Raw genomic sequence first — 13,155 nt, 5'->3', positions numbered from 1 at the left:
AAGGGGATGGATGGGATGCTTGATTAATCTCAGCCACTGGCAATCACTTGGGCCACATCCCAATCCATCTTTTTTGCCCACCATACTACCACAGTTTGGACCCAGCCATATACAAATCAGTTTTGACCCTTCTCCTCATGGGAACAGTCCAGCCTGAACTTCCTTTGGCAGTCTCACAATCTCATCTTCCTCCTCATGTTCACATTCATACATGGGCCCATATAACAGGATTCGAGGACTGGGTGCCAACAAAAGTTGTCTGGTAGTAGTGACTGTGGCAGTTGAAGTGGTTTCAGGATTTTGAGTAGTGGTTATTCTAGAAAAAAGCTGGCTGTGTGTTATGTTATCAGTTGAAGTGGTAGGATTCAGTAGAACGGCCGTAGCTGCCTTGCTTGAGATCTCAGATAGTGTTGTTGTTGAATGTCAAATATACACTGTTATTGTAGCAATTGTGGCACACACTTCTTTTGCACACTTTGTTTTTGGGAGCTTTCTAGATGGTGGTACGAAACTTGTAGGAGGCAGGTTAGAGTGCTCCTATAATGTATTTCCTGCCACAAGGGCAATAACGTCTTTACTTGAAACCAAATGGGTCCTCTTTTTATCTGGACTTTATAAAAGACCAAATGATGAAGATGACAGGGATTATCAAGCAGATAGTATCAGTCTGCGGCAAGTTCAGGAGACAGGTATTTTGGTAGAGATTATTTCCAATTTGAACCATCACAGGTGATCTAAACAATTGTGGAGGCCAAATGCCCTAAATCCCATTTTAAACGGGTTTCCAAAACGGGTAAATCTGAGTGTATGACAAGGTGCAGTAATATAGCCCATCTTCAAGAATGGTTCCCGTGGCGACCCTGCAAATTACAGTTTGACCTCTTTGCTGAATGTGTCATCTAAGACCTATGCCCAGACTCTTTTTATACCACTCTTGCTTGGGCATTTAGCTGTTGAAGAATCCCTAAAGAGCAGGGTGGGTTTTGGCTAAAGTATTCTACTATTGGCCATTGATTTCCACTCTGGGGCGCCGCAAGAAGGGCAACACGCATTGTGGCCAAATTATGTTGCTGTTTTGTTGACTTCAAGCTGGCATTAAAACTAGTGGACCATGAGATCCTGTGGAAAAAAATAGCTAGATGTAGTATTCTCCAATGCCTGCATGCTTTGATAAGGAAATTACATGTCAACAACTGGATTCAGATCGACCTAATTGGGCTAAGAATTTTCATGGATCAAATCCCAATAAACCATGGTTTGAGACAGGGATGAGTTCTAGACCCCTGGCTCTTCAGTCTTTTATTTCTGATCTCCCAGAAGTGCTATGGACTGTGGATTGTTTCTCCCCTTAGATAGGCGGAGCACATGCTCATTGCATTATTTAAGCGGATGACCTAGGGATTCATTTATATATTGGTGAGGTTGTACTCCATTTTAACGGCAACAAAGTTCCCTCCCTGTCCATATAGTGGTCTGCCTGCAAATGTAATTGCGAGTGAACCTAAATTTGGCCATGGCGGAGACTTCTCTGTCTCTTCCTTGGACAAACATCTTTGAAGGTCCTGAGGAGTAAGAACCATCGTAGACATCTACCCAATTTAAGTAGGCAGACATGTAGTATTTTTTTACTGTACTGTGCCGCCAGTTAAAACCTAGCTGTAAGGAACAGTAAAACAATTAAAATACTACCCCGCCATGGGAGAAACCTTCCATGGCGAGGGAGCATTAATTTTTTTCTTTCCAGGAAGAAAATCCAATTTGAAAAGGAAAAAAAAAATACTGTTTGCAACAGGGCTTTGTCCCTCCGATGCAGCCCTGTAGCAAACAGTAAAGGCATTGACAGGAACAGCCGTCATGGCGGTTCTTCCCGATGCCTTTGCAAATGCTGCTTCGGTGGCCATTATTTTAAAATGATGGGAGTGTGTATATTTCTATAGGATGTGTGACTTAGAAATAAAGTATTTTATACTTCAAAGCTGTAGCACAAAATGTGCAGAAATGCACTTTCCTGTAATGTCCTATAGAATGCAAAAATATATATCCTTTTAGATGATCACTATTCCTTTTGAAAAACAAATCAGAAGGAAAAGTCTGCTTCTTTTTCTTTGTGGAGAACTGCAGCTGTAATTAGGATCTGTGATCCTACTTCTGCCATCTCTGCTGGCAGTGGCAACAAGCATTATAATGCCACAGTTCAACTGTAATAACTTATTACACTTCATCATTCATTTATAGATGATTAGAGACACAATAACTGTACTGTGATAAGAAACTAAGGGATAGGTTGTATACAGGATGTGTAAGCTCCCTGTTTTTTGTTTACTATATAACAGTATTATCCATCATGTAATTCTACTCCTATACTGAGGACAATATGGGAAAGGAGGTGCCCACATCACATGCCTTTTGGGTAATATTGCTTTTTGCTATTGTTGTGAATGTATAACCACAATTTGTTAGGTTTGTTGTGTATTAGTGGTAAGAATGGACCACCCTTGAATGCCTCGCTTATCTAATATCTAAGCACTTCCATCCCTACTTTTCCACCTTAACCCGAATCAGCTCTTTACCCCAAGCCTCTTTTTAGGGTCACTCTAAAACAACTCCACTCCTTCCTGATTCCTAACCCTACCTTCCCTACCTCTCCACTCCCTCCTTCTATTTACTGTGCCCTCTTGTAACATGCCCTACCCCACCACTCTTTATGTTGTGTCTTGGCATACCTCCACACTCTTTCTCTCTATATGCTGTGGCCTGGCCTTTTCCCACTCTACCCACCAATGTATTCCTTTTGGAAAGTATTCTTCATAACTTTCTGTAACTAACCGATAAACACATGTAAATAAAATAAAATAATGTTGACAATATGTGCCACACTGCTAAGCCCTCCTCTGCCCAGTGGCAGAAGACACATCAGCCGCAACCCCTCCACCCTGCTTTAAGTTTCCATATGCTAAGTGCATTCCTATAGTTTCTAGGCACAGTTTTAGCTACACAGCACCAGCCATCAAATCAATGACAGAAAAAGTGGATTGATATATTATGATTTTTTTTAATGAGTTCACAAGAAGACTGTAGTGCACATACAGGAAAACACACAGCACTGACTTTTGCTAGCCCTAATTTATAAATCAAGATGTAACTGAGAAGCTGCCTAGGTGTTGGCAATGTCTTAATGTCCTCATTCTGACCACAAAGTCCATCTCTCATACCTTCAATAATCTGCAGGGGAGAGGCAGTGTGTTAACCCCCTGCCTCTCTCCCATCCTCTTCCAAAGGGTAAATCCTCAGAGGGTCATGAATGCACCTCAAATTGCGATGAAGACTTCTTACTGATCCTCAGAAACAAAATACCAGCGCACATCACATGTAGTAACTTTTATCCTCTGTGCAGTCAGCACTTTTCTTCAATTCATATTCTTGTAGGAACACTCCTTTCCAATCCAAGAGAGTCACGTTGTGTAGAAAATTCAGACTTTATTTCTTTTAAAACACAATGCTCCACAGCCGACGCGCGTTTTGCCCATTGCGGGCTTCCTCAAGGCTTATTCACAATGTATTGAGCACTATAGTCATTAAGGCACAGGTTTGCCAATGTATGAAATTCTTTATACAAGATTCACCATAAATGTAATCAAATTTATACGAGCAAGTGAAATGAAAACAGTCAAGTCCTCTTTATTTTATATAGTCGTGGAGCCATGATAAGTTCCATCATAAGCACCCGAGACCCTGTCACATCTTCATACCCGGCTTCAATACGAATTTCCTACTGGTCATGTTGGCTCCTCAAGAAGCACTTCTAATTGGAGATTATTAGGGGATTTCAGTCATCTTCCTTTCAAAGTCAGGTGCTGTGGACATCTACTAGCATCTAACAAAGTACTGTTTTTTTATTGCAACACCGATGGATAGGTACCTATCCTCTTGTGTGGTTGTCTACATCAGTGATCGCTTTGGAGTTCATAAGGTAGCATATTTATGCGTTGAGGGGTGGGTGATTTTATGGCACGACACGGAGGCCAATATTATGCAAATCTCCTTTATTACGTAGCTCACAGCAGCAACAATGAGAGATCTAGAACTTGAATGAACATTCCAACAGAGAGGATATAGTCCATGAACACACAGTAGACTTCCTTCTTTGTTGCTGCTGCTCACAAGATAAGTACCTTATATTTGCTCTCCGCACTTTACCTGTCTGTGCGCTCTGTATGTATTAGATTGGGTCGAGGGAGACTGTATTGAGTGTTTCTCCCACCCTACTCCCCCCTTCCCTTTATCCAGCAGCATATCTTATATACTTCATATATTTCACATACTCTGTATACTTTATGTACTCTGTTTGCTTGTACATATTGCCTGTTACCTATCTTTTTCCTTAACCTGGGCAACCTTGTGCCCCCCTGCGCGTGGTTTTCTCTGCCCCCTCTTGCCTCTTGCCTCTCGAGCGGCGCTCGGTGCTTCTCCCCACCCGCCCGCTCCTCCTCTTTCCCCCTTGGCTCCTTAAGGCCGAGCGGGGCTCCGCTCCCCCCTACGGGCCTGAGTCCCTGTTTCCTTCGCTCTTCCAGCGCTCCTTGTTACCCCTTCACGCGGGACCGGCGTCCTTTGAAACGCCGGCCCGCGCCCTTCGTTGGTGCACGCTGGGACTCGCACGGGGACCGGCGTCTTTTGAACACCGGTCCCGTACTCTGGCCTCACACGCGTCTCCATGGTGACAGCACGGCGCCCTCGCTTCAACGCGAGGTCGCGCCGCGTTACCATGGAGACCGGATCCAAGACCGACGAGTGAGCCTCGCTCCACACGCGAGAGGCTCCAACAGCCTAAAGACCCTTACCTGCCTCCGTTTCCTCCCGGATCCTCGGCGCTATCGACCCCATGCCCTCCGCCATCCTAAACAATTAAAAACATATTAAAAAAAAAAAAAAAAAAGGGGATGATCACAAACATGAAGGAAGGACTAAAAGTCTAAAGGGCATAATTTACACGAAACCAACAAGGGACTTACAACCCTTACTCGAACTGTTAGAGGAAAGACCCTTTCCACTACCCCTGTTGCCATAACTACCTACATCCATTTTGTCTTCAACATTCTCTCTTTTTCAGTTGATTTTCACTCCTTCTGATCTCAGCCTGTTAGCATGTCCTCTGACCCTTCCTCCTCCTCTATGGAGGACAAATTGGAAAGCCTTATTAACAAAACCCTTGACAAGGTAATGGGATCCCTTGAGGATACCATTAACAAGAAATTGGAAACCCTGGCCAAATCAGCTTGGCCACCTATGAGGACCCAAGGGGACCCTACCGAGCCCTCAACAAGCCAAAGAAAAAGGCAGTCCACTTCCAATCCACCCCAAATGGCTAAAAAACCAAGAAGCACAAAGCCTTTGCTCTCTGATTCACGCTCTGGCGGTGACTATGCTGGTGCCTCGGGCACGCTGGATGGGCAACTCAGAGGCCCTAGCCTTCCTATCCCCATTGACAGCGACGATGGAGGCGAAGATGAAATTGACCTGTCTTGCTCCTCAGAGTTTGACTCTGACCAGGAGGAAGGCGAAATCAGAAACTTATCTGGTGAGGCATCAGGGGCCTCGGGCTCAAAAATGGGGATACTTGACCCCTTTGGGGAACATATGTTTGACCCGCTCCTCATCAAGCATCCACTCTCCCCAGAGTGGACACCATCCCAACACATTGCCGAATACCTGTCCTTTTGGCTCCGCAAAGAGATACCAAAGGAGGTCAGGGCCCGCCTCAGGTCCGAATGTCCTCGCCCCTCCCTCCCCGACAAAATAGCCATGACCCCCGAACTAGACACCAAAGTGGTGGCATTCATTGCCAAAACGGGGAAGGACCCCAGGAGGGGACTTGACAGAGGACTCAAATCCTGCCAGGACAGATTACTGGATATTACAGGCCCCCTGACCAAAATGTTTGAGATGGCCGAAGGAGCTTACGTCTCTGATTCCCCCATTGACCCAAAGGAACTGCGACAGTGGGCGCAAAGGGCTATATGCCTCCTGGGCAATGCAAACACTGCCCTCTCTAATGAAAGACGGAAGAGCGTGCTTCTCAAAATTGACCCTAAACTAGCTGAGCTATCCAACAAGGAAGGTGGCGCCTCCTCCCAAGGTCTTCTCTTTGGAGAAGAATTCATTAGGGATATGGCCAAATACGTGGGAGTTTTTAACTCCATCCAAAAATCCCAGAAAGACATTAAAAGGGTTTTCAACACCAGAGGTGTTTTTTCCCGGGCCGGGAGGATGCGGGGTCGATTCCCCGGCCGTGGAAATGGCTCGACAAGACCCTTTGGAGGACGAGGAGGAAGGTCCTTTCAGTCCGGTTATGGCTTCCAGTCATCATCCTTCTTTCCCCAAAGACAACGATCCAGAGGAAGAGGATTCAGAGGCGAAAGGAGGACAAGACCCTTCTCTACCGGTAAGATCTCCCAAAGACCCTTCAGATACCCCTATAAAGGTGGGCGGGAGACTAGCCCTCTTCTCTGGGAACTGGACCGTAGTAAGTCAGGATCCCTGGGTGTTAGACACCGTCAGAGGGTACAAAATAGAATTCGTCGGCTCCCCTGTCCAGGAGAGACTTCCCCGAGAAATACGCTTCTCACAAAAAGATTCTGCTTTAGTTTCCCAGGAAGTAAAGGACCTCTTTTCAAAAGGTGCAATCCGGCAGGGGAAAGAAATAGGCTTTATCAGCAACGTCTTTCTCGTAGAGAAGAAGGACAAGAAAATGAGACCCGTCATAAATCTCAAGGAGCTGAACCAGTGGGTGGTCTTCCGACATTTCAAAATGGAGGGAATCCACCTTCTCAGAGATGTCCTGAGGAAGGGCGACTGGCTCACTCGCCTAGACCTCAAGGACGCATATCTGACTATCCCAATCTGGCCCCCTCACCAGAAATTCCTTCAATTTCTCTGGGAGGGCAAACTTTGGCAATTTTGCAGCCTTCCCTTCGGCCTCTCCTCAGCCCCTTGGTGCTTCACCAAGGTTCTCCGTCCCATAGCTGCTTGGCTAAGGAACCAAGGGGTCAGACTGATCCTCTACCTCAACGACATCCTGATAATGGCCGAATCCAAAGAGGTCGCTTCTCGACACACTACCCTTGCCATAAATCTTCTGGAACACTTAGGGTTCGTGATAAACACGAAAAAATCCTCCACTTCTCCAACCCAAGTCACTCAGTTTTTGGGTTTTTCAGTAGATACTCTCCATGCCGAACTGAAGCTTCCTGGCGACAAACTCAGGAAACTGAGGAAAGAGCTGAGGAAGGTGCGAAAGATTCGATCCTTTCCCCTAAGGACCCTAGCGAGGATACTGGGTCTACTCTCCTCAACTATCCAAGCAATCTACCCAGGTCCCCTTCACTATCGAGCGCTTCAGAGGCTCAAAGCCAAAGCCCTCAGATTCAACATGTCCTACTCTCAAATAGTCTCCCTGGACACCGACTCCAAGAAAGAGATCATATGGTGGTTAAAAAATGCAGAAGCCTGGAACGGCAGAGCAATCTTCGGAGAAGAACCAGACCTAGTCATTCACTCGGATGCGAGCCTGGAGGGTTGGGGCGCGACCTGCGGCGACTCCTCGACCGGGGGACTTTGGACCCAACAGGAAAAGGATCTTCATATCAACTGCCTGGAACTCCTGGCGGGATCCTTTGCCATCCAGAGCTTTACCAAAGACCAGATGAAATGCTCGGTCATTCTTCGCATGGACAACGTGTCCGCTGTGAGATACGTGAACAAAATGGGCGGCCCTCATTCCAAGGGCCTCTCGGACCTAGCCAAGAACTTTTGGGCCTACTGCCTCAACAAGGGCATTTCGGTCATTGCCGAACATATTCCGGGGTTGAACAATGGGGTAGCAGACTGGTTCTCCAGGAACTATGTGGATTCAAGCAACTGGAGACTAGACAGGAACACCTTCCTTGCGATTCAATCTCGGTGGGGCCCCTTCGGGATAGACCTTTTTGCGGACCGTCTAAATACTCAGCTGCCCAAATTTTTCAGCTGGAGACCGGACCCCCTGGCCTTGGGAATAGACGCATTTTTTCAGAACTGGCTTGGTCTGAGACCCTATGCATTCCCACCTTTTGCCATGCTTCCTCGCCTCCTTGTTCAAGTCCGGAGGAACAAAGAGTCCATAGTAGTAATAACTCCCCTTTGGAGTTCCCAAGCGTGGTTCCCCATCCTATTGGAGATGAGCGTGGATTTCCCAATCCTCATCCCTGTTTTCAAAGACCTACTGGTAGGACCTCACGGAGAATACCATCCACTCCTTCTTCAGGGCACCCTGTGTCTGATGGCCTGGAAGATTTCAGGAGACAGTGGCAGATCCCTGGACTTTCGGAAGGCGCTTTCAGGCTCATGTCAGAATCATGGGCCCCCGGTACCAGGAAAGCATATAGATTGGCCTGGCACAAATGGGTTTGCTGGTGCCTTCGACGGGGTTATGATCCCATTTCAGCTGATATAGTTCAAGTTCTTAACTTCTTAGCTGAAATCTTCGCTTCGGGTCTGGCCTATCGGACCGTTAACGTTTATAGATCAGCTATTGCTGCAGGTCATTGCTTGCTAGATGGTTCTTCGGTAGGCCAAAATCTTCTGACCAAAAAACTTATGAGGAGTATGAGGGTTTTGAATCCTCCTCTACCAAAATATTCCGCTCTCTGGGACGTGAGAAACGTCCTCAGACTACTCTCCTCTTGGGGCGAGAACTCTTCTCTCTCTTTGAAGAAACTGTCTTTTAAATTAACTGTTCTTCTCTGCCTCGTCTCCTTCAGACGTACCTCGGACGTTAAGGCCTTAGATGTCTCTAATAGAGCTTTTCAACCTGAGGGTGTTTGCTTATTCATTAAAAGGCGGACTAAAACGTTGTCAACCTCTGTCTTCTATCCCTTTTTCCCTCAAAATGAGATCTTGTGAGTGGTACGTTGTCTCTTGGAATATGAGAAAAGGACCTTAGGTCTAAGGGGTTCTGTAGATCAATTAATCATTTCCCACAGGTTCCCTCATAAAGCTGTTTCCTCTCCCACCTTGGCTAGATGGGTTAAAGATGTCATGAAAGAAGCTGGTATTGATACTTAAATTTTCGGAGCTCACTCCCTCAGAGGTGCTTCGGCTTCAAAAGCTTTTATCTTGGGTGGCGGCCTCCAGGATATCCTTAGGGCTGCAGACTGGTCAAACGAATGTATCTTTAAGAGATGTTACTTTAAACCTGTTTCAAATGTCATTGATAATGTTTTGAACACACTTTGAACTTGCATAATATTGGCCTCCGTGTCGTGCCATAAAATTTAGATTTTTCACAGCCTGCTGGGCAGAAAATCTGGATTTTATTAAGGACACGGAGGCTAAGATTATCCCACCTCTTTTATTCCCACCCTGGGAATGTTTATTACCTTCTTACTCTTCTTTTTCAGATTAATTTCTTCAAAAGAAGACTCGGATGAATTCTCTATGGTTTTACGTTGGATCCAGAGTCTTCTAAGTTATTCCTGATTATCTTGTTCGCTTACAAAGAAGGAAGTCTACTGTGTGTTCATGGACTATATCCTCTCTGTTGGAATGTTCATTCAAGTTCTAGATCTCTCATTGTTGCTGCTGTGAGCTACGCAATAAAGGAGATTTGCATAATCTTAGCCTCCGTGTCCTTAATAAAATCCAGATTTTCTGCCCAGCAGGCTGTGAAAAATCTAAATTGTCCATGGTATGTTCACTAGTCATCATAATCCAACAAACATGAATACCTGTTTGAGATCTAGAAAGCACACAAGCCCACTTGCCCTAGCTGAGATTTTAAAAAGATAACATTAATAGGGGTAGTTGGCCTCCTATGCCCCCAGGACAAACATTAGAACTGAGTACTCTATTCCACATCCCTTCCAGGTATCACTTTTAGATTATAGCTCCAATGCAGTCACAAAGTCCGGGAAGGAGCAGTCACAGGTGCACAAGCTGGAAGAATGAGAGATTCTCTAATAGTTTGTCAGAAGACATGATATAGTTACAGGTTCTAACACACGGAAGGTCATCTGAAAATGTGAAAAGTGGCTGAAAGCATATTATTTACAGCATTATTAAATGCTTTAGCAGAATAACATGGCTGGTGTTAGATTAAAAGTGGTTGAAATAATTTACACAGTGTTGTAACGAAACTTGAGGGGGGCCCTCTGTAAAGTACATGAATGTGTTCCACTCACGCTTTGGGCCCAGTCAGGAGCTCTCATGTCAAGTGCCTACTGCCCATGCACCATGCCGGACGGGGCCCCCTGGATCTTGGGGGACCACTAGCACCTCGGGCTGCTGGGGCTTTTGTTACGCCCCTGAATATAGAACATTTGTAGGTAGTTATACGATGGCACAAGGAGTACACTGATACTGTATATAAAACAATTCTGTATCATGGGCCCTTTCTTCAGTCCAAGGGCCCTCTCCGCCTAGCGGGTTAAAGCACAGATCTGATATGGCTGAGGCTGCAGTGTTCCACCGAAAATAGGCTCCATGCCAACATTCTTCACCCCTTCGGGAAGCCGGAAGGTGAAGGCCCGAAGGAGGCTTGTGAAGAAGATGAAGACCTCGATCCTGGCCAGCGTCTCACCCAAACACACACGGTGTCCTGCATGATGAAGAACAAGACAGTTGCTGTCACTTCTGTTACAGCTGTCACATGCAAGGTTTAACATACATAATCTCCAATAACATGGGAGAAGGAATACCCCTGATGTGGAGGGTGGGCAAGGTGCATTGCAGCACAAATACAGTGCGAAACTCCAAGCAGCTTTGAGTTCAGAGAGGCATCTCTCTACACAGTGCAATAACTTCAAATAACAGATTTGAATGCAGGGAGGCATATCTGTACATTCAGATTTTGGGCAGGTTTACTATGATTTTGTGTCAGGCTGCCTCACTTTTATGGCACAGCCCACACACAAAATCCTTTTTGGTAATTACTAAGCAATGCAAAGTCAATTTTAGTGGTTTTGCTTGGTTTAGTAAATATACAACTGCCTTGTGTTACCATGAATTGGCTAGGTGTTACATGAATATGCTTTCCCCATGCATACCCATGTCGTTTGATGCAAATCCAGAATTACAAAGACTTGTAAACCTGGGTTTGTATCAAAATGGTGAGCCTAACCGAGAGAGGCATAACAATGTTACTTCATCTTTTCATGTGTGCTGCATTCTACAGCACGCATAGAAAGAGGAGATGCCTCTATGGATTGTTTTTGTATTCCTTCCTGCACAAAACAATCCTGCTCTTAATGCAGGCACCCTTACATCACGGTGCAAGGGTGTTTGCTTTGGCTCTAGGCAGCCTAAAGTGCGCCTGTGTAGAGCGAGAGCTGAAGCACTCAATACACTAGTAGATATGTCACTGCTCAGCCCTCTCCCCTTCTTGCAATGCAGAGCAGCAACTTTGCTTGCCGTCTTGCGTTGCTGGAACATTTAATAAATATGCCCCTTTGTGCTATGGTTTCCATGCTTGGCCTGCTGAGGGCTTCTCTCAAAAACACTTTCAGTCAGGGAATGTTCCTCTTAAGAACAACACCTGCTGTGCTTTTCCCACCAAAAACCTTCTTACAACAATATATTTTTTGACTAGCTCCCTTTTTTAAAACTTCTTTGCAGATAACTTGAAGTTCCATGTGCAGATCTTCACAAAGGGCTCAGACCACCTGAATTGTTAGGATATTGGGGTAAAATAGGAAATAGTTTGAAAGCAAAGTAGTGACCATGAATAATAAGTGATCTTTTTTAGTATTGGGACAGCATTATCCTTGAGAAGAGTGGCAAAACAAACCTCAGAGTTTAGAAGGAAGGCTGGAAAGACAGGAAGAGAACTGCATACCAAAATTATTGTAAAACCTAGTTAAATTTGGGCTGTGAAAAATAGCAATATTCCAAGTTCTCAGTTTGGCACATTGGTATCACTAGTTGTCCTTCATTCCAGTCGCTAGAACTCAGAATCCAAGAGTAATATTACACAGTGGAAAACTGGACCTGCAGTATCTACATAGCTTCAGCAGTATTACCACTCATTGAGAAAGGTGGGAGATGTTGGACCAATCTCCACCCCTATCTACACTTGGACAAAATAGGGGACACAGCTATTAACTGCTCCTATGTGTAAATTTGAACGTCCCCCAGCCCCATCCCAATGTAAATCAGAAAGAGGGTGGGCATTGGTCACACTCCTTGACTCTTAGGTCACATATTCCTCCACGACTGCTCCTCAAGGCATGGAATGAATGCTCCTGCCCCAGGGCAGTGTAAGGAGGAAGGACCTTTTTAGTGTTATTCCCCCCCACAAAGGAGATCACACTCCCCTGTGTGTGGGCGGTGGGGGGGGGGGGTCAGGGAGAAAGCTGCATGATTGTATGTATGTAGAACTTATATTGCAGGAGTCTAGCCTGGAAGGAAAGGACACATTGCAGACATACATATAAACAAAAGGGACAATGTTGCAAGAAAGGAATTTCTTAAGACGTGTGAAGTCAACCTTAACTACAGAGGAGTAATAGCATTTAATGGACCCTTTGAAAAGGAATACACACTCTTTGCAACTTGGACCAGGATTCAGATCTGCTCCTACACAAGTCCGCCCCAACTCATGCATACCTCCTCAGATCGACAGCAAAACTCAAGTGGAGTAGTCACTCTCTTATGTTTTATTTATCCTTCCCTTTTTTATGTATTTTGCTAGAACAAGATGTTGAGGTGATATCTGTGAGTTCACATGTATCACTCACCTCTGACCTTAATCGGTATTGAATAAAAACTAAAACCTCAAACTAGACACGGAGAAGTATTTAAAAAAAATATCTGAATTGCCAATACCATATAAACTTGAACAAATGCTTAGAGACCTCAGGTGGGTGTAAGGAAGAGAAGAATGACGTTACATTATCATAATATCTTAGGGGCCTGGTTTAGAGTTTGGCAACAGGGAACCCCATTGCAAATGCAATGGCATACGCTGCCCGCTAAACCCCCAGTTCGCCCAGCTCATTTAGAATGTGGTGAACCATAAGTATTGCATCTACGGGACCGTGGGATCCATTGGTGGAAACCTTCCTCTACTGACCCCACGGCATAAGGGTTGTTGGAGGAAGAACCTTACACAATTCACTCTATTTA

General features: G+C 45.3%; 1 protein-coding gene across 1 annotated transcript in view; it reads right to left on the bottom strand.

The window, feature by feature from the left end:
- Positions 1–3,032: 3,032 nt before the first annotated feature.
- The window catches only part of LOC144791955 (cytochrome P450 2J4-like), an 86,904-nt gene continuing 76,781 nt past the window's right edge, over positions 3,033–13,155 (bottom strand). The window contains exon 9 of the mRNA XM_078666783.1: positions 3,033–10,630. Coding sequence (XP_078522909.1) covers positions 10,452–10,630 — 179 coding nt within the window. The 3' untranslated portion in view covers positions 3,033–10,451. The remainder of the gene's footprint in view (positions 10,631–13,155) is intronic.

Source organism: Lissotriton helveticus, chromosome 11, assembly GCF_964261635.1.
Source record: "Lissotriton helveticus chromosome 11, aLisHel1.1, whole genome shotgun sequence".
Classification (NCBI taxonomy): Eukaryota; Metazoa; Chordata; class Amphibia; order Caudata; family Salamandridae; genus Lissotriton; species Lissotriton helveticus.
Note: the sequence above shows the minus strand (reverse complement) of the source record. Positions and strands in the feature narration are given on the sequence as shown.